This window comes from Psammomys obesus, unplaced genomic scaffold, assembly GCF_907164565.1.
Source record: "Psammomys obesus unplaced genomic scaffold, mPsaObe1.curated_primary_1811, whole genome shotgun sequence".
NCBI lineage: Eukaryota > Metazoa > Chordata > Mammalia > Rodentia > Muridae > Psammomys > Psammomys obesus.
The window spans coordinates 18,546,265-18,567,716 of NW_026592118.1; the positions used below are offsets into that span (position 1 = coordinate 18,546,265).

Consider the following 21,452-nt stretch of genomic DNA (forward strand, 5'->3'; position numbering starts at 1 on the left):
TTTTTTTTTTTTTTTTTTTTTTTTTTTTTTTTTTTTTTACTTTCTTTGGACCTAGCTTGGTAAAAGGCTCAGTTTAGGGAAGAGGGCAAGAAAATAATGGAGGCAAGGATGATCATGAAAAGTTGAGGCTAACAGTCATTGTCTACAGTTAGAGTGTGAGATTTGTGTGCATGGATGATGAGCTGGGAAGGTGAGTAGATGCAAATGTGTTTAAAGAGGATGGTTTATTCAATTTTAATCATGGGAAAATGTGGCTGCATTTTTCTATATAAATTACATAATTTTGATTCAGTTTTATGTATAATGTAAAAAGTGTGAAACTGCAGACTTTGATGAATAAAATCACATTACTTGGATATAAATACCAATACACTATATTCCCTTATACATTTCTTAATCTCTTACAAGTTTCTTATTGCATGATACATATATTTATAAATAGTATTGAATTTTTATATATATGGGTTTTCCTCAATGCATCCTTGTCATTTTGCTGTTTATCCTTTGAAAGTAATGCTATATTCTTAACATGTAAAGTAGTGCCTGGGACACAATGCATATTGAATAAATATGTTATTTGGAGTCCTTTAATATTTCTGGGAGTAGGTGATATGATTTTATGTGTATGAATGTTTGCCTGTGTGTGCGTATGTACCACATGATGTACCTGGTGCCGTGGCCAGAAGAGGACATTTGATCCCCTGGAACTGGAATTGCGAAGAGATGTGAGGCATTCTTTGAGTGCTTGAAACTGAACTGGGTACTCTGAAAATGTAGCAAGTGCTTTTAACCATTCATCCGTCTCTCTCTCCCCCAGACTTCCCACTCCACCCCAGGACTCTCTGATAGCTGCTTCACTTCATTAATGTTTTTATTATCAACTGATAGTTTATCACTTACTAAAACATGTTTTGATCATTATTCATTACGAATATTTCCCTGTAAAGTAGTTATTTTACTTATTCTTTTAACACACATAGGTTTTGGCCAATTTTAAAACAAAATGTCTGCCTGAAAGTCAAATTCTTACATCAAAGAAACTTAACTAGAGAAAATGCTATGTTGCCCAGAGGTGTTCTTTCTTACAGCCATTCAGAGACCCAGGTTCCTGCCATCTCACTGCTCCCTCGTCTCTTGGGCATTGCTTTAATCCACACTGTAGAAAAAGTCTATATGACCTCCTCATATAGGGCAAATTATAAACCTCTGGCCACATTTGATTTTTATGTGTGTGGCTTAAGCTTTGATGACAAATGTGATATGGTTTCCTTTTGGCAGCAGGGGAGCACATGAAGGACACAGTTGTCAGCTCACAGATGTGTTCCCTACTTTATATTTTGCATCGGTGAGACCAAATTCAGAAACTTGAGCTTGCAAGGTAAACAAGCATTCTGCCCCAAGGCTACCCTTTGACACTACTCAGCTAGTGTCTTGATAGAAGGGAGAAGAGCCTCTTTCAGTGGGCAGCCAGACACAAGCTGCCACCACACTATTCTTCATTTTTCTCCCCCAGAATCAGCCTCCTCCCACAAGCCATACCTTTACTATGTTTTCTTGTATTTTGTGGTATGCCTCTTCTCTCCCTCGGGCCAGTGAATTCTTATATATGTACAGACATAAGGAATTTCACTCCTGCTATCATACACTGGTGGTACAGCTCAAAATAGATGATTCCATATTTTGTGGTCAGTGGTTACGTGATTGACCACTGAACCAAATATTTGATGCTTGCTTAAAAAAAAAATAACCCTTATAAACACCAGATAGAGTCCTCTGATTAGTCTGATTCTCGTGGAGTCGTGAAAGTGACTCAGAATGGAGTTGGATAAGCTATTTTTATTGCTGTACAAAAAGAAACACTGGATTTAAAAACATAGTAGACATTTACAGGAATATGCCTGTGGCATCTAGTCCTCCATTTTTCTCCACCCTCATTCTGAGGGTCATGAGACACGTGATGTTGTCTGGCCTGCCTGTTACACTGCAGAATTTTGTAGTGTGTTTGACAGAGATGCCAGGAATGAGCAGCAAGTTGCTGCACAGTTCTCCTTAATTCCATCCTGTCTTTCTGTGGTTCCCTAGCAAACTATTCACTGTTTCAGAATCACAGACTATTCGTTTACACTTTTGCAGGATTTAGTTCCAAGATCAAGGTATCAGTTGGGGTCTTTTTTTTTTTTCTTCTTTTATTGCATTCAAAATACATGTATTTCTTAGACAGATGTGAAGATGTATGCTTACAGTGTCTAAGGTCATGTTTAGTTTATCTTTGTGTATGTGAGTGTTTAAATTAATCTAATTAGCATATTCATTACTGTATATTTACCATTATTTTCTTGTGATGAGGTCATTTAAGATCTGCTGCCAACAGATTTCAAATACATAATAAGCACATAAACACAAACACACAGAGGCACGCACATCTTCATCATGTTTGGTTGATCTGCTTACCTGTCTACAGTGGGATTCGTGGGTTATCTTGAGTGTGTGACTGACACTGTAGCATGCATGCACACAAGTCATGGGGGTGTTCATTTTACTTCCTTTATAGTCATTCTTCATGGTTGTGATAATGTGTTAGTCTTCTTACACATGAATGCCTTGGTGCGTAATTATGTATTAATTGAAGAAAGTGGATTTCTTTGAGGCTTTAAGTTTTTGTGTTTACAGTCACTATCAAATTATTCTTCCATTCTAGACTATCAGGCACATTATAAATATAATTTAAATACATTAAATTAAATACTGGAGCTCCTAGAGGAAAACAGAAAACATTATAGATTATTGCTACTGTTGAGGAATTACAATGAATAATAAAATCACCCAGCCCAGAAACCCTTATTACATAGTAGAGAACGTATTTTCATAGTTCAATAACCATTACAGCAACAGGCAGTATGCATACTGTGGAGAGTCTGCTGAGAGACTGTGAAGACAAAGAGTGAACTCACCTAGCTAGTATAGCCTAGCTGAGAAGGCATGTTTGAGGAGAGCAGGGGCTGAGTCCTCAAGGAGGACTGGCCAGCTCTCTACTTACATGTAGTTTCCTCCTAACTGGGAGGAGCAGTGGCCCTCAGCGTTAGCTTACCAGCCTGTGTCTAGAAAGGAAACAATATCTGTCCTCTTCTAATGTGAATTTCATACACACACTGGGGAGGGGGAGGGGCAGAGAGAGTTTCAAAGAGAAAAGTCTTAATTATAGGTTTTCTAAAATAAATTCTCTCTGGGAGAGGAGGGAGGAGAATCTTGTCTCCTCGCTTTTGAAGAGGAGGAGCAACCCTGGGTTCTTCTTTTATCTCTGCCATTGCACCCCCTTTGTTTACTTTTATCTTAAAAGATAAAAGGTCTTTACCTCTGCACCTCATGATATCAGCGCTCTGAAACAGCGTCCGCGGGGCTGTCTGGTTGCATTCCGTTTTAACTTAAAATTTGGTTTACTTTTACTCACGCTAACTCTCTAGAAATTGATAAATGCTGTCTGTCTAAGCAGGAATTCAGCAGTAGAGCCTGGTATTCACTGTGACCTGATGGGTCACCGTATTAACCCTGATCAGCATCTTAGGGTGGGAGGCCTACAACCTGCAGCGGAGATGTAGGTGCTGCAAAGATGGCCCTAAACAGACAACTGGACAGGCGACTTGCTGTTAAGGTATTGAGTGGAGGTGTCCCTCAGCAGGGAGCGTCCAGTTCCGCTGTGGGAATGGTACCTGGCTTTCATCCCAGAACCATATCAAGTTAGGTCTGGTGGTGCACACCTGTAATCCCAGCGCTCTGGAGGTAGAGACCGGGAGGATCAGAACTTTAAGGTTATCCTTAGCTACAAGTGAGTTGGAGGCCAGCCTGTGCTATAACTCTGTCTCAACCCCCCCCCCCAAAAAAAAAAAGAAAAAGAAATAAGCAAACACCACAAAACAACTTGTTTTCTGAAGACAGGAGTGCTTTCTGTTTTGGTTTTAGATTTTGCCAGGATTAAAATTTTAACATTCCCGTTTTGCCCTTTAACAAGGTCAAGGCCAAACACGTACAGGGTAGTCATTTTTCTAGTGATAAAGCCCATAATTTTGTTCAAGGAACTGGGATCAAGTAGAGCTTTGACCTGGGACTTCCTATTTTTACAGTTTCTTACTCACTGTCCCTTCTTCACCCCAATGCACTTTCAGGGGCCCCACTGATGGGCTGCCATGCTGGTGAGACCCTACTGCAAGCAAGGCCTTCCCTCTGTGTCCTGGGGCTCCTTTGTTGGTCATGGTTGCTCTTCAGGCATCTGTTTCTGCAATCTTTTTCTGTTAAGCTCCACTTCCCACACCCGCTGTGCTCAGCATTGGCTCTCAGAAGCGCAGTGTTCCACCAGTCATTTCCTCCTCTAAGGAGGCCCTGGGGAGGGTTCCCTCACTGCACCCACATTTAGCTTCCCCGGCCCATTGTGACCCACACCCCCATGTCTGCCCATATCCTCAGCCCGCTGGGAGTCACTGCCCCTCCTCTCTCACGTCTCACTTCGCCAAGACCACACCGAGTCACCTTGAGCTTCTGACCCTTGAAGCCAAAATGCTTCCACACTTGAAGCTTCTGACTGCTGCATTCTCTGTGGGCATTTCATGTTCTCCTTGAATCTGCTCTTGGGAGAGTCTGGGCAATTGCTGTTTTTTTTTTTTTTGTTTGTTTGTTTGTTTTTTTTTTTTCTTATCTCACTCTATGTTTAAGTGAAAAGTACAAGCTGCCTGGTGGAGTACTTCTGGGAAACATAGCCTTTTCCGTCTATCTCTTTACAGGTTTTTGTTGTTTGATTTGTTTTTTTATGTTGCTTTCTTCTGGCCTCTCAGACATGAGTTTCTGATTGAAGTTTACAGAGATCAACCTCTAAACTATTTCCTTAGAGCTACATAGAATCAGAGTATCAGTGTTTGGGATGTTGAAACAGGAGGGATCTATAATTTTCATGCTGGAACTCTGCGTGGAAGTGGGAATTGAAAACTAAAAAGTTGGGCAGTGGGGGTGCAGGCCTTTAATCCCAGCATTCTGGAGGCAGAGGCAGACAGATCTTTGAGTTCAAGTCAGTCTAGTCTACAGAGTGAGTTTCAGAACAGCCAAGGCTACAGAGAGAAACCCTGTCTTAAAACAAACCAAAACCAAAACCAAAAAGCCTAATTACATAAAGTATTGAGTTTTGAAAAATTTTTTTTTCAGGGTTTCTACCTTTGATATTTGTGGTGCAGAGACTTCATCACTGGTGAAAAGAGGACATACCAATTAAGAAGATGGCCACCTCTACTCTCTAACCCAAACCTATACAGATGTCAAGACCTTTGAAACAAGGAGCCATAGACTGAATGCTCCTTGTAAAAGAAGCCAGGCACCCCATGTCACCATTATTTTAAGAGATTAAAATTTGAATTATAATTTAAAGATAATCTTAACGTCAAACAATTTTTCACTCCATTGTAAGGTTTGAAAGTTTTAATCTATGTATTCACAGTCAACTGAGAATAGTCACATTCAGTCCTCCTGACTTTTTTCTTCATTGGGATCTCAAACTTCACTGGTTTCTATCACTTGAAGCTTTCTCTTCATGAGCTGTTTGTTTCACCAACAGCACAGGCCAGGGAAGCTACTCATCAAAGCTCTCTGTGACTGAGAAGCCACCGCTGTGTCCAGATCCTAAATTCCGGCATATTCTACCACAGCATGGCAACTGCCCTCTGCACTTAGACTGTTTTAGAAATGAAGAGACTTGTAACAGACTGCCTTCCCTGGGACTGCCTACCTTATGTTCTTAGTAGGCCCACCCCTGGGTTAGAGAAGTGTGTGGGCAAAAAATGCCTGCGATTTTGCCTTTTGCAGAGCCAAGCCGCTGTTGTTGATAATAAATGATGGGTTGTTTATCTTGGTATTGTTTTGTATGGGCAGATGCCATGAAAGATTCAAAGGCTGTCTGTAAAGAAAGAATGCCCCTATTGTTTATTCAATGCCTGCTTTTTTTATTTAATGTGAGGGTATCTTGTGAAACTGTTTGAATATCAAACACCTACTAAACACTAGTCAGTTTTCTCCTGAGCTGTTCCCAAATAGGCCATTTAACCAACTTGTTTTCAAATGTCGTGTGTGTGTGTGTGTGTGTGTGTGTTTATTTCTGTGTCCTCTGACTGTCGGTGGCTTCAGGAGGAAAGAAAGACAATGTTGAGGTTTAGCATCTTTGATGTTTTTCTCTATTCTGGTTGGCTGACTGTATGTGATGACAGCTGCTGAGAAATCCAGTAGAACCAGACACAGGGCAGGCAGCAAGCATCAACTGTGGAACACTGAGAGGGGCTGGCAGAGCAGATAAGTTTGGTGGTTGATAGAAGATCTTAGATGGCAAGAGGAAGCAGAACAACATTTTGGGGGGAGTGGCAAGAGACATAGTGTTTGAAGGATGTGATGGCATCTGCTCTGGGCCGTCTTGTGACTCTGTGTTTTTAAGTAATACTGAGCATTGCACCCTGGGAAACACAAGAACAAGGCTCATGAAATACATGAGCCAGGCTGTTTCTCAAACAGGAATATGAGGGCACAAAGGATGTGCTGTCAGACATTCCTGTGTTCTGTGCTCAGAGGTTCTCAACACCCAGAAACCAGGAAGAGTTTGATTGGTCTAATGTGACATAACAAGAGTAGAATGAGAATTAAACGGGACCCCATTTCCATAGTAATATTTATGTGGTTGTATAAAGGTAGGGTTTACCTCATGAGAAAACCTTTTGTAGGTAGCAGGCAGGGATGAGTTTGGAGAATCGTTTCTGGGTTGGTGATTTCTGTGAAAAGAAGATGGAAAGGCACTGTCCCACACACTGCTGCAGCCCCGGCATCAGCAAAGTCACATTGGCTATGTGCTAGTATTTCGCGGCGGTGATGGGAACGCATTATAGAGCCTCGCTATTAACATTTACTATTAAAATTTCCGTCACGTAGTACCTTTAATTTTTTTTTTAATTTAAATTTTTAAAAATTAAAATTTTTCTGGACTTTAAAATTTTGTTTTATGTGTATAAGTGTTTTGCCTGCATGTATGTATATGTACCATGTGTTTGCCTGATATTCACAGAGATTCGCTGAAACCGGAGTTATTGGTGGTTATAAGCCACCACGTGAGTGCTAGGAAACAGGGTCTTCGGCTAGAACAACAGTGCTTTTAACTGCTAAGCCATTTCTACACACCATAGAGGCTGTGGCTACCATGGGCATGAATGTTCCTTTCCTCTTTTCCTTCCCCTCCTCCTCCTTCATCCCTGTTCTCCATCTCCTCCCTCCTCTTCTATTCCCCTCTCTTTTATCCTCTTCCTCCTTCCCCTCTCCTCTTCCACCTCAGTGTAGATTTATTCATTTTGCGTGTATGAATGTTTTGCTTCTATGTATGTATACACTATATATATATGCTGAGGAACTGCAGATGTCGATGTCAGAGAGAACAGCAGGTCTCCTGACACAGGAGTTAGGATGGTTGTGATCTGCCATTGTGTGGTGAGAATCAAACATGGGTCTACTCTTAATTGCTGAGCCATCTCTACAGCTCCCTGGAGTCACCTTTTTAAAAAATATTTGTTTTTTATTTTATGAGACTTTTGCTTGCATGTATGAATATGGGACACATACATGCCTGGTGCCTACAGAGGTCAGAAGAGGGTGTTGAATCCCCTGGAACTGGAATTACAGGTGTTTGTGAGCTGTCCAATGTGGGTGCTGGGAACAAAGCCTGGATCCTCTGTAAGCTTAGCAAGTGCTTTTAACCATTTTGCTCCAATCCCTCAAGTGGCTTTGTGATACCACTGTCCTTCAAAGAAAAGAAAAGTTAATGTTAAGATATTTACCCAACAGTTAAAATATCTGCCAGTGCGGAACAAAATCAGAAAAAAATAGTTCATGATACTTCAATTTGCAATAGGAGGTTGGTTTATTTTTATGTTCATGGTTTCAGTTTTGTTAGAGTCTCACTAGCTACCTGGAAACTCACTGGGTAGCCCCCGGTCTCTTTAAACTGTGTCAACCCAGCCTCAAAAATGCTGAGTTATAGCTGTGAGCTACCATGCCCATCCAAAGACTATATTTTTTAAATGCTTAAGAGAATATATAGTAACAGATATATATAACAGTAATATATATAATAACCTCAACACATTTTCAGTTGAGGTTATTGACATTCAAATGAAGTATTATGAAGTAATAGAAACTTGACTTAAATATGAGAATTCTTATGCTTGGAAACAAAGTTCATTTTAAGTTTTATTATGTTTTAAGATGCAAAACATACAGTTAAGAGATCGATAGATAGTAAAGTGGTTGCTATCATGAAAAACTCAACATTCAGCATTTGATGTAATTACCCATTTTCCCTCCTGTGGTAAGAATGGCTAAAATCTACACTTAGCAAGATCCTGAACACCGGTCTGGGTACAGCTCAGTGACACCACATTTACTTGTCTTGACTTTGTGAGGCCAAGAGTTTGATCCCCAGCACCGCAAGAGACAATGGGAAGGAGGAAGTGGGGAAGGAAGGAAGGAAGGAAGGAAGGAAGGAAGGAAGGAAGGAAGGAAGGAAGGGAGGGAGGGCAAAGTGAAGGAAGGAGCTTGACTGTGGCATGTGCACTATACCTTAGGTCTTTGTATTTGTTCATCCTACATAGATGTTGCTTTGTATCTTGTTTTAATATAATACAAGACTCACTTTTAATTGCTGATACTGAGTTAGAAAATCCTTCTTTTATTTTCTAGGTGCTGGTGAATCTGGAAAAAGTACCATTGTGAAACAGATGAAGTGAGTAGATGGAAGGTATTCGATATGATTTTATGGCTCTGAGTGGCTTCTGTAAGGATGTGTTCCTATTTTCCTTTCCTCTCTTTAGAATTATCCACGAGGCTGGTTACTCAGAAGAGGAGTGTAAGCAGTATAAGGCCGTGGTCTACAGCAACACCATCCAGTCCATCATTGCCATCATTAGGGCCATGGGAAGGTTGAAAATAGACTTCGGAGACTCTGCTCGGGCGGTAAGTCATTCAGTTTGTTGGGGGAGACTCTGAGGAGTAACTCGGGAATTGGGGGCAGGGAGTGAAGTGTTGTAGCTATATAGCTGAGACCAGACACCTGCCAGGGATGCATTACGCAAGAAATCAAAATAAGTGAAATAAGAAATACACAGACGTGTACCTTGCTGCTGCTTTCCCTCGCTTGCCCAGACTGTTCAGAAATCACTGAAATGTTTCCAACATAAGGCGGATGTTAGCGTCTTAGTAACTTTTTGGAAACCCCTCAAAACACCTGGGTAAAGCCACGCAAAAGGGGCACCTTGACTTTGGCACAGGGCATCAGAGGTTTCAGTCCATGGTTGGCGGTCTCCATGGCTAAAACACCGTGGTGTGGAGTATGTGAGGGAACTGTGGACCACCGCATGGTAGTCAGGAGGTAGAGAGAGGCAGGGATGGGCAGGGATAAGATACTCTCCTCAAAGACAAGCACCCAGTGACCTGATTCCTCCAACCAGACCTGTTCCAATCATCCATTCACCTCTGAGTTTGTCAGCGGCTCAATTCATTGATGATGTTATATTTCCCCCTCCACCCCCTCCATCCCCTCATCTCAATAGGGACCAATCATTTAGCACATGAATGTTTGCAGCCATTTTATACCCAAACCATAACACGTAGATACCTCTGTGCCCATGTGCTCACCTGCTGTTACCATTACAAAATGCCCAGAGACAATTAGCTTAAAAAGACAAAAGGTTTATGATGGCTCACAAGTTTAGATATTTCGGTCTAGCACTTGGCAGGCTTAGGCAGGAAGAGTCCAACCTAGACTACCCAGTGAATCCTAGGTCAGCCAGTCAAGGCTACACAGCAAGGAAACAAAACAAAAACATTTCAGCACTGAAATGATCTAATTATTTGTTCTTGGGCCTAGACTAAAAGAACAACCAAACCCTGAGTAATGAAAATGGTATGAGTTTGCTTATCTTTGGGACAGGAAAATACCAGCTATAAAAACATGATTCAGAGCTAGATGGGACTTCAGCAGACAAGCCCATGCCTGGCAAGGAAGCCTTTCTCTCCATTTGATGCTCAATCTGTTTATTGAGTGGTTGTTACCTGTTATCTTGTCCATATGTCCCTGAAAGGAAATCCTGCCATTTTGTACCATGAATGGAACCTCAACGATCTTATGAAATATGAGAAAGTATGGTCTCCTTTCACTTGTGAAATCAAAAACAAATGTAAAAGTCAAGTATCAAAGAGAAAATAAATCAGTTGTTAGAGGAGCTTAGTGTAAACTGGAGGGAAAGAAAGGTGTGTGGCTGGAAGTGTTCAAAGTAGTATATATGTAAGACAAAGAAATCTAGAGAAAAAGGTACAGTTTGGGGACTGTGGTCAAATCATTTTAAATTCATTTAACACTTTTGGGGTACTTGTTAGATGAATAAATGATAAATGAATAAATTAGAGAGTGAATGAATAGTAGATGAGACAAAGTACTCTAGGTATAATCAAATCTTATTTCAGGAAGAAAATTTAGAGGAATGTTATGAATTATTAAAAATTATTTTGAAATGTTCTTGGAAACATATCAGCAGCGCTAACCTTTTTCTAATCTCTGTTTAAGAGAACGGCTCAAATGGAATCCGCACTGAGATTAGGAAGAGAAAGTAAACAGAAATGGTACTTTATACCAATTCTTATTACAGCAATCGAAAATTTAGCAGATTCATTTATATAAGATAGTTGTAGTGGCTCATGCCTGTAATCCTAGCACTTGGGAGAAATGAAGTAGGCGGATTGTCATGAGTTTGAGGTCAGGAACTCACTAAGCAATGTAGTAAGTCCAGGTCAACCTGGGCTTACAGAGTGAAACCTCATCTCAGAAAACCACAGCAAACTGCACAGCATCCCACAATCATAGCCTCGGGAATCAGAACCTACGCTGGCTGCAGGAAGAAACGCTTTAGAACCATGCTCAGGGCAGGCAGTTCTATGAGAGGCCATTTGTTTTCATACCTTTCTTGGGAGGAATTCTTTTTAAACCTTTTCTGTACGATCCTTCTGCTTAGCCTTAGGAGGAAGTACTCTGACTATAAGTGCACTGGTTTAGTTAATTAATCTCTCATCCGAGGCTCTGGAATCGGTATGCGCCAGTAGATGTACCTAGTGACGGCCACTTCCTGCTTTCAGTCCATTACCTCTGATACCCCCAGCCTTCCCCAGTTCCTGCTTCACACAGAGGCTGTGTTCTCCCACATTCTATTCCCATTTGTCAGTCCTGTATTTCAGGATGCCTTGCTTCTGCATAGAACGAAAACCACTACAAGCCCCTTGCAATTCCTCTTGGGGTTATAAAGATGAATTAGGTAGAGCTTGGAAGCTCATGAGGAAGGCACATTTGTGATGAGCATTGTAACCTAGGTAAGAGGTTTCTAGATAAAAAAACGAAGAAAACCCACTCTGCAACCAAGGAATAGTGTATTCAAAGGCACGTTGAAAATTCCTTTTTCACAAGGAGCAGTCCCTGCATTGTAAGGTGAAGGAAAAGTAGATATTTAATTCTGCTAAGGACCACAGGTTTGCTTTACAAGTGAAAGCAGAATGAATATTCTTTGGTAGCCAGCCTGCATCACTGTCTGTTTTCTGAGGGTCACACTGACTTAGATATTACCAGCATTCTAATTTTGAACATCGTATAAAGGAGGAAAATTATCAGTTTCGTCTCTTATTTTTTTTTCCTTTCACAGTTATTGAAGGTGAGACTAGTCTGTATTTCCATTATGAATCTTCCGGGTATTCTCATTTTCGTTAATTAGTTTGTGCAATGGTTTTCTTTGAATGTTAGAGATAATAAGCCTTTGTGTGTTATAAATATTTTCTTCTTACTGAACCTTTTTTAATGCAATTAATTCTGACATTTTTGTCTTGGTCTTGATATGAAGACAATATCCCCAATTAATATAATTACTGTTGTTACTGTTGAGCCAAAGCCTCATGTATCCCAGAATGGCATCACATGAATTGTCTAGCCACAATGATTTTGAACTTGGTATGTGTGTGTTTGCATCTGTGCATGTGCAGAGATCAGTGTCCTCTTTCTTCTTCAGTTGCTCTCTACCTTATTTTTGGGGGGATAAAGACTCCCATTGAACCGAGACCTCAGTAGTTCAGCCTGGTTGGCTAGCCAGGGAGTTCAGGAATCCTCCTGTGTCAGTCTTTCTAATCCCAGAACTGGGATGAGAAAGGCACATAGCCCTGCCTGGCTTCGTCCATGCCCTGAACTAAATCCCCATGCTTATGCACAGGCCCTTACTGACTGACACATCTTCTCTGAAAAGTATGATTTTTAAGTATTATTTTGTATAATACTATGGTTTTTCTCTAATATATCTTTCTGTCCACGTGTTTGTAGATGTTTGCTATTAAGTAAGATCTAAATATGTCATATAATTTTTCTCTTGCCTTATTCCCATATATTAATTAGCCATTCCATTCCCCAATGACTTGAAAATACTACCTTTGACATTTAATTGGGTATGCTTATAGACTTTTCCCCCTCCACTGATATGCTCTTGTTTCCTTCCCAGAACATTCACCAATTAAGTGACTTAGTGTTTCTAATTATGTTTAATTATATGAAATAGAAAAAAAATAAGAATATCTCCTTCGTGTTTTAAGAAAGGTGAAATCAATACTGATTGTTTGTAACATGCCCTGGTCACAATAGATGCTCAATAAGCTGTTGATTTTGTTATCAGTCATTACACTGTTACTGTTGATGGGATCGCAGGATGTTAGTTTGTATTGCTTCACAGACCGCAGATGAATTGACACCCAGTGGATTTTGATTTACCTGTCTTGTTCTTTTACCAAATGTCAAGATGATATCTCCCCCTCTCAGCAGTTGCTTATTGCTAGTGGCTCTTCATCCAGGGCCGGAGCCCCGTGAGATTTCCTCCATCTACGTTGGGATTACATCTGAATACACAGTTTGCTTGTTGAGAAGCGAGGGAAAAGGACCAGTGTTCTCAGAAATTGTGACTAATGAGTGGTAGTTTCTGCAGTTAGCAGATTTCTGCACAGCATGTACACTGGAATTTTAGTCAAGGTCAGGTATGCTGGGAAAGGTATGGCCACAGCCCATATTATTTTAATTAAAAAAAAATTCGAGGTTGGCATTGTATATCAACTTTATTATTATTATTATTATTATTATTATTATTACTATTACTATTATTTTATAATTTATTCACTTTGTACCTCAGTTGTAGACCCCTCCCTCATCTCCTCCCAGTCCCATCCTACCTCCCTCTTTCTCCCCTATCCTTCTCCCCTAGTCCACTGCTAAGGGAAGTCCTCCTCCCCTACTGTCTAACCTAGCCTATCAGGTCCCATCAGGACTGCCTGGATCCTCTTCCTCCCCCACCAGGGAGAAGTGACAAAGGATCAGGCAACCGAGCTCATGTCAAAAATTACCTCTTCTCCCCTTACTAGGGAGCTCACATGGAGGCTGAGCTGTCCATGGGATACATCTGGGCAGGGGGTCTCTTCCTCTCTATGCATGGTCTTTGGTTGATGCATCAGTCTCTGCAGTCCCCTCTGGGCCTAGCTTTTTTCTGGCTTTGTTGGTCTCCTTTTGTGGCTCCTGGTCCCTCAGGATCCTTCAGAATCTGGAAACAACCTAAATGTCCCTAATTGAAGAATGAATATAGAAATGGTGGTACATTTACACAATGGACTACTACTCAGCTATTAAAAACAAGGAGATCATGTAATTTGCAGGCAAATGGATGGAACTAGAAAAGGTCATCCTGAGTGAAGTATCCGAGATGCAGAAAGACACACATGGCATATGCTCACTTATAAGTGGATGTTAGTTATATAATATAGGATAAACATACTAAAATCTACAGACCTAAAGAAGCTAAACAACACGGACCTTAGGGAAGATTCTTAATTCTCATTAAGAAGGGAAAAGAGGATAGACACCGGAAGTAGTAGAAGAGAGAGAACAAGACAGGAGCCCACTACAGATGTCCCCTAAAAGCCTCTACCCAATAGGGATCCAAGCAGAAGCTGAGACTCACAGCCTAACTTTAGACGGAGCATAGGGAGTTTTATTGAAAATGTAAAATCAATTTTATGGCTACTGACCCTTTAAAACTTTCTCAGAGTGAGGGTGGTCCATCTGTGAATAGTAAAGTATTGATAATTAGGTTATTGTGTGGTAAGAAGTATTATGTAGGACTGTTAGCCCAAGATAGGCTCTGGTCACGTTAGTTAGGACAGTGGGCTGGCCAGCAACATGCACAGAATGAGGCCAGCCAGAAAGCTTGTTTTTATCGGTTCATAACAATTGGCAGAGAGTATGTTTACCAAGATAGCTTGAAAAACATGAAGCTATAATTTATATGTCATGGAGCATTATTTTTCTAGTAGCATTGGATTTCAAGTCATTTGGCAACGAGTCCAAAATCAAGCCTGACCTTTCACTGTTCGGAAGCAGCTTGAGATACCTTATACTATGAGAAACCCCAGAGCCTCAGGTCTGCTCAGGCACCATCCTGACAAGCCCCGCTTTGCCCCCAGGAGGTGACCACTTCTCCCTTTGAATACTGTGGTTGTTTTCATCAGCTTGTTGGTTGATAGGCGTCTATCTGCCTGATTTGCAAGATTGCCCTTGCAGGATATTTAACAGTTCACCTTGACAGCCAGCTAAGTATTTATTTTCTTCTTACTCTAGGCAGACAGAGTTAAGGAAGTTTCCTGATCTGTGGTTAGTGATTCGTAGCTTGATTTCATTGGAATTCTTTCTTACATATGGCTTTCCCTGCCCTTACTGATGTTTATATTTTCTCTGTCTGGCTTGTGCTCCATGTTTGTATACCCACTGGGGTCTTTTTGTTTTGATTTTCTGTTTTCTGCTTTGTAAGGGCATATGCATTAGATTTTTGTCCCCCAATAGCAGTTTCCCTTATATTTTGTTTATTTTTATCCTTCTTCTTATTGTTGGGTAAATTCCGTTATTAAAATTTCCTATGTTACTGTTTTTATTATGTTTAAAGTTAGAGCATCTTCAGTCAACCAAAGAGCTACCAAATATTTATGATTCTTTAAAAGTTCTGCAAGGCAATGAATTTCAGTACTTGAATCTTCATTTGTTCTTTAGTGCCTGTGAAATATTCTGCCAGATGAACTTAATAAGCTATACTTCCCTGTTTATGACTTATTATCCACCCATATTTTTAGAATAACCACGTCCTTTCATACTGATTTATCTAACCACCTCGATCATAAAAGTTTATGTTGGTATTTTTATCTTCTTGGCTCGTATTAAATCCAGACTGTTCTACATATTGTAGGTTTTTAATAGCTGGTAATTTCTGCTCTTTCCAAATCTCATTTTTTCAAAAGGTCCCCAGGGAATTTCATTTGCTGTGCCCGCTAGCTGAGCATCTGAAACATTTGCAGTAGTATTCCACTTTACATTAGAAGGGAGAGGGGTGAGAAGCCCACCGTTTTTTTTTTTTATTAAATTTTCATTTTTTATTTTAATTACAGTTTATTTACTTCGTATCCCAGCTGTAATCCACTCCCTCTTCACCTCCCAGTCCCTCACTCATTCCCTTATCTCCTCCTATGCCCCTCTCCAAAGGGGCCCACAGTTTTATATCATTTCCATCCTGAGAAATAGCTATGGAAATAGCTAAGTGACACTAAAATACAAAATGGAATGTGTGCCTGCAGCATGGGCTATTCTTTTGCCGCAGTTCACTTTTAATTTTCATGTATTTCTTTCTATGTCTCTTTTGACTTTTGATTGTCCACATGAAAGCGTAAATGTCAGTATTTATAATTCTTCTAATTTGAATATATATTTATTATCATAAACATGCATAAAGTTATATTTTTGGTAATGTGCTTATCAGTTATTTACTTTCTTTTTTAATTTAATTTTATTTTTTTCTTATCAGTTACATTTTATTAACTCTGTATCCCAGCCGTGTCCCCATCCCTCATTCCCTCCCAATCCCACCCTCCTTCTCTCATCTCCACCGGTGCCCCTTTCCAAGTCCACTGATAGGGAGGGACCTCCTCCCCATTCATCCGATCCTGTTTTATCAGGTATCTTCAGGACTGGCTGCAAAGCCCTCCTCTGTGGCCTAACAGGACTGCTCCTCCTTTCTTAGCACTATGAAGCTTAAGATTCCTGCTAAATTTGCTGAAATTTAGTTAAAGGATTTGGAATCTCAAATGGAGTTAAAATTAACTTGGACTTTGTTTTTTAAGGCTTTACCCTCCCTCTTTTAAATAAATAATACTAATACGGGGAAAGAAAAAAATGACTCGCTATTTTCTTGCCTTGAATAATTTTTACTTTTGATTATAGAGAAAATGTTTTGCAGGTTCATGCTTCTTAAAGCAACCCTTTAACATCAAAGGTTGTCATCAAGCCACAGAGTGGCAAGCCCACTAAAGTTATTTTATTTTTACAGTTAAAGTTCTTAATATCTACCCATCTCTCTATCTCTCTCTCTATCATCTGTCTGTCTATCTATCTATCTATCTATCTATCTATCTATCTATCTATCTATATCATATCTATAGGAATGTGGTAGGTTTATGATTATATGTGATTTCCAATGTCATTGGCAAATATTATAAATGAGGCAAGCATTGGGACAGAGGATGTTCATCCATTTGTCAGTCCTGGCAATGGAAAATTATCCTTACAGCTTCAGTTCAAAGCTGTCTCTATTTTTAATCTAGTTTTTTCATATTGTTTACCTTGTATTTTAGAAGAGCCTTTTGATGCTTTCTATTCAAAGATCACTTTCATCTAGAAATTTTGTCTTCTGTGTCCTGATTAGTCATCTAGCCATTGCTTTAAAAGCCTCCCCTGGGGTTCTCGTATTTTAGATTGCTTTGACTATTAAAAAGTGTTTGTGCTTTTGAATTAAATCCTGATATGTTTGGCCCTGAAAATGCACTGTTTCTGCTCTGTGCCCAACAGGAAGTGTACTCTTCTCTTGACTTGCTACCCTTAACATGTCAAAACTTAGCCATCCTGGTCCTTCAGCATCTTTCCCATTCTGGATAAAGGCTTCTGAAACCCATAAAGTATGAGTTCGTTTCAGAAAGAATGCACATCACTGTCCAGTGCCTAGGCTATCCCTGGGAGAGCCTGTGCTGCCTCGCTAACACATTATGGAAGTGGCTCCTTTCTGAGCTCCAAATCTCAATTACACACTGGGTTTTACACTCTCAGATCACATTTTAACTGGCCTACATCCATGTGTATGTCCTTGCGACTCTGAATTCCTGCCATGTACCCATTTTGTGTTTTAAAAGAAAATTAGGATTATTTTTAACTCTTTTTTTTTACGTGTGTGGGTACTTTCATATGTATATCAGTACACCATAGACTACTTACATGCAGTCTTGTATGCAGACAGTGGTCTGGTCTTGGAGGTAGTAGGCAGGCTGGAAATTGAACTCAGGCTAAGTCTGAGACAAGCATGCAGCCATTCTTTGCTCATGACACCATAACATGGATCCTGTAAATCGCTTCACTATCCACACTCCTTGTGTGAGCCCTGTCCCTGTCTCTCTTCCTTGACTGCTTGTGCTCCTGTTGATGTCTCTAGATGCGTTTAAAGAGTTTTGTTTTTATATACATTTTGCAAAGTCTCTGTTCCAAAGTGGGATGAAAACACTGTCGCTGTCCTACAGTTCTAAGTTTTAGGCAATAAGGACTTACTGATTGTTGATTTACTGTTTTATGTGGTGACTGGCTGTCTGATTGGCTGTGGTACTTGAGGTTGCCTTGGGTTGTGGGAAACAAAAGGCTGGGTAGGAAGCTTTCTATCGTGCCTTCTGCTCAAACTCATTACCTCAGTGCTCACCTGCCAATAATGGCTAAATGTCCAGCCAGTAATAAGGAGGTAAATGTTTGTTTGCTTTTCCTGTGACAGGGTTTTACTATAATTTAGACTGACTTACCTTCACTCTGTAGCCCAGGCTGGCCTAGAACTTGAGGTGCTCTCGTGTCAGCATCCCGAGTACCATGATTCTAGCTGTAAACCTGTGCCAGGTTTTCGGTTCATTCCGGTTAGCTTACATTAGGTAAAGAAGAGACTTTTGCTTTAAAGGTCAATTTTACTGTATAGTTTTGAGGGCTGCAATTTGATGTTATATGGGATCTGCAGGATTACAATGTAGCTACTACAATTATGCAAGATAACATGTCCATCATCTCACATCTTATATTTTTGAGTGACAAGAATGGCTAAAATGAACTTAGTTGACACAATTCCAATAAAATGCAACTGTATGATTAGTTCTGGTGTTGGACACCAGCTCCTTGAACTCTTTGGCTTCCTGTCCTTTGAACTCTGCTTCCTATTTCCCTACCCAGTTCCTTGGCCCCAGGTGGTAGGCCATGTTTAGCTTTGTACCTCTGAAAGTTTTACCCACATCTTATTCTGACCTGGGGGATATTGTGCTAAGTCAAATAAGGCAGACACAGAAAGAAAAGAATCACTTGGTCGCACTTACATGCACAACCTAAAAAAAGAAGAGGATTGTGAATGCCTTAGGAAGTTCAGTTTATAAATACAGCATCCAATGTTCCTTCTTTGTTTTCTTCGGGGGAGGGGGTCTTTCTAGAAAATATGAAAGGAAAGTCTCCAATCCGATGACCCAGACTCGAGGGTCTTAATTTCTTCTGCCAAAACTTTTACTAAAGTTTATGTAATAGGATACATTTCTAAAAACTACTTAAGTATTTTTCTAAACAGAGTTTTCCTCAGTAAATAAAAACAGCAGGTTGTGTGTGTGTGTGTGTGTGTGTGTGTGTGTGTGTGTGTGTACAGGTTATTATCTGATAGATGACCTTATTGTTTATTGGAACCAGGTTAATGGTACTAACCGTGTGGTGGGCTGCTTTGCTAAGGACACACATGTGTTGCCGGCTTGCATGCATTTCTCTTGTGGTTTACTAAAGACGGAAACGTATGCTTGAATAATGTGTTCCCATGCTGAGAGACTTAATTACTTTCCATGATGAGTTCCAGCTGAAAAGAAAATGTTTCATGAATTAGCGGCAGATTGAATTCATATCGTCAGCTGATCTACTCTGCAAGCCTATCATGAGACACTTGTCAGCCACACACTTTGTCATACTTCCATACACTCTGTAAGATTCGACTACAGTACTTGCTTCCCCTAGTGGTGGTGGTCATTTAGACCAGGAAGGCTCAGCAAACACCATGATGGCTTCCAGGTATGATGGTGCCTTCCTGTAAGCTCAGCACTTGGCAGTGAGGCAGGAGGATCACAGGTTCAAGGCTAGCCTGGGCTGTGTAGTAAAAACACGTTTTTAAAAAGTCAAAAGGTGTATTTACGTGTAATCTTCAGAAATCCTACCAGTGTACTTCAAATCATTTCTAGATTACTGTTAATAATAACCTGATCACAGGATAATAGATTTCTATACAACATTGTACATAGAATGATGATGAGAGTAAAAAACATGATGAATACCTCTATACCTCTGTACACTCAAACTTTTCAAATACCTGAAGATTGGAAAGCCAGCTGTGGTTTGGAAGGCTGCCCCTTGGGGATAATAATTAATGGCATATTCCCACACATTACAAAACCATACATCTCAAGCTAAAAATAAGCTGAGTGAAGCAGAAACTTCTGATCCTTTGGTTTGGTTTGGTTTTTAGAATATTTCTACCTAGGGTCTCCACTAAGCTACTAGGGGTGGCGAGAAAGATCTGAGAACTTGAGCATGTGTCTGGCCTTAGTCCAGATGGTGAAGACTCCATATGATAAAGTGCACATGCAGTAGAAGCTGGTTTCCCCTGGCCTCCCGTTTCCTCTTTATAAAAGTGTGGCTGTGTAATACAACATGCATTCACTCTGGGCTCCTGTTCTTTCTCTTTGACAACACTGAGCGCAGTTGATTACTTGTGGTTCAGTAACTGTTAGCAGCTTCATCACTTAATAGAACCGGGCCGACTTTATACACAGTCTTCTTTTGTTTAGATTGTGTGTGGTGTCCCTTACAAACACTGTGGGTGTACTTATTTTCTTCCCTATGTCTGGGTTAGCAAACACTTCCTCACTGTATCAATGTGCTTATGTATTAAGGTCTACCCTGTGAAGCTACTGTTGCTTTCTCCACACTGAACTCTCTTCTCTGACAATATTTTGCATCTATATACTGTATCAAATAGCAAACACTTAATAGGATTGTATTTTAGATAGTCTTTAATGGTAATGTACTGCTTAAATTAGAAGCATTTGGAGAAGGAATGAATTTTTGTATCATTTCTCTGTTTTTGTTTTTGTTTTTGAAATGATCATCAGTATACAACATTGTATCTGTGGATAGTTAAGCCTCTTCAGATGTTGTGACTTTAGTAATTCTCTCAGCTCCAGGTGCTTTGATAGCTGTCATCTGTACCACAAAGCCTAGGCTTGTGATCGACAGATAGATATCGCATGAGCCAGTTTTTGAAGTGGTGTTTTAGATAAAGAAAAGTTGCGGCACTTCTATAAAAAAAAAAAAGGAGGAAATTCACAATTACGTTTTTTTCTTCCTGCTTGCTTATCTCTCCATCTGCACGTTTTATCCTTACCATCTCTTCTTGTGAAATGCGCAGGATGATGCTCGCCAACTCTTTGTGCTTGCTGGGGCTGCAGAAGAAGGTTTTATGACTGCAGAGCTTGCTGGTGTCATAAAGAGATTATGGAAAGACAGTGGCGTGCAAGCCTGCTTCAACAGATCCCGGGAGTACCAGCTGAACGATTCTGCTGCATAGTAAGTTGCCAGAGCTTCAGAACCCAACGATCATGAATGATCACGTGCTGGTCTATCTCGTGTTACCTGTGCTGGAGAATGGCCTGGCACATTCTTATACAGCTCGGGTTTTCTGAGTGGCTATGTTTGAGTGCTTTCTCTGCCTTTGTATGTTTGTGACAGCAATTTTGGTATGTTGGAAGTGTTACAGAGTAGGATTGTCTCCAAGAAAGTCACTGAAACTTCCAAAAATTCACACTTCATTTGTCAGGGCACTTATCTGGCTTTTACATACTTCCTGTACCTTCTTATGCTAAGTTCCTGTACCTTAGAAAGGGTGGTATAAATGACTTGTTTAGGTTTGAGCCCTCAACCACCATCTTAGACATCCAGGAGGCTCAGCATTCACCACCATTTACTGTGAAGAGACTTGTCTGATTAAGGCTGAGAGTAGCTATTGTCTGTGAGTATAAACGTACATATTAAGAAAGGAGCTTGATATTACATCAATTTACTAACTACATGGGGGCTTTACAGATTCCTTAGACAAAGATTTTTAACAGTATTTCCAACTGTGGAACAGATCTCAAGTCAAATCAGATGGCAGTTGGCTACGCCTATAATAGTGGTGCCC

The 21,452-nt window shown here is 40.3% G+C and overlaps 1 protein-coding gene across 1 annotated transcript in view; it reads left to right on the top strand.

Moving 5' to 3' along the window:
• Positions 1-21,452, top strand: part of Gnai1 (G protein subunit alpha i1) — a 78,366-nt gene that overhangs the window by 39,132 nt on the left and 17,782 nt on the right. Inside the window, exons 2-4 of the mRNA XM_055612874.1 lie at positions 8,746-8,788; positions 8,877-9,018; positions 20,682-20,839. Coding sequence (XP_055468849.1) covers positions 8,746-8,788; positions 8,877-9,018; positions 20,682-20,839 — 343 coding nt within the window. The remainder of the gene's footprint in view (positions 1-8,745; positions 8,789-8,876; positions 9,019-20,681; positions 20,840-21,452) is intronic.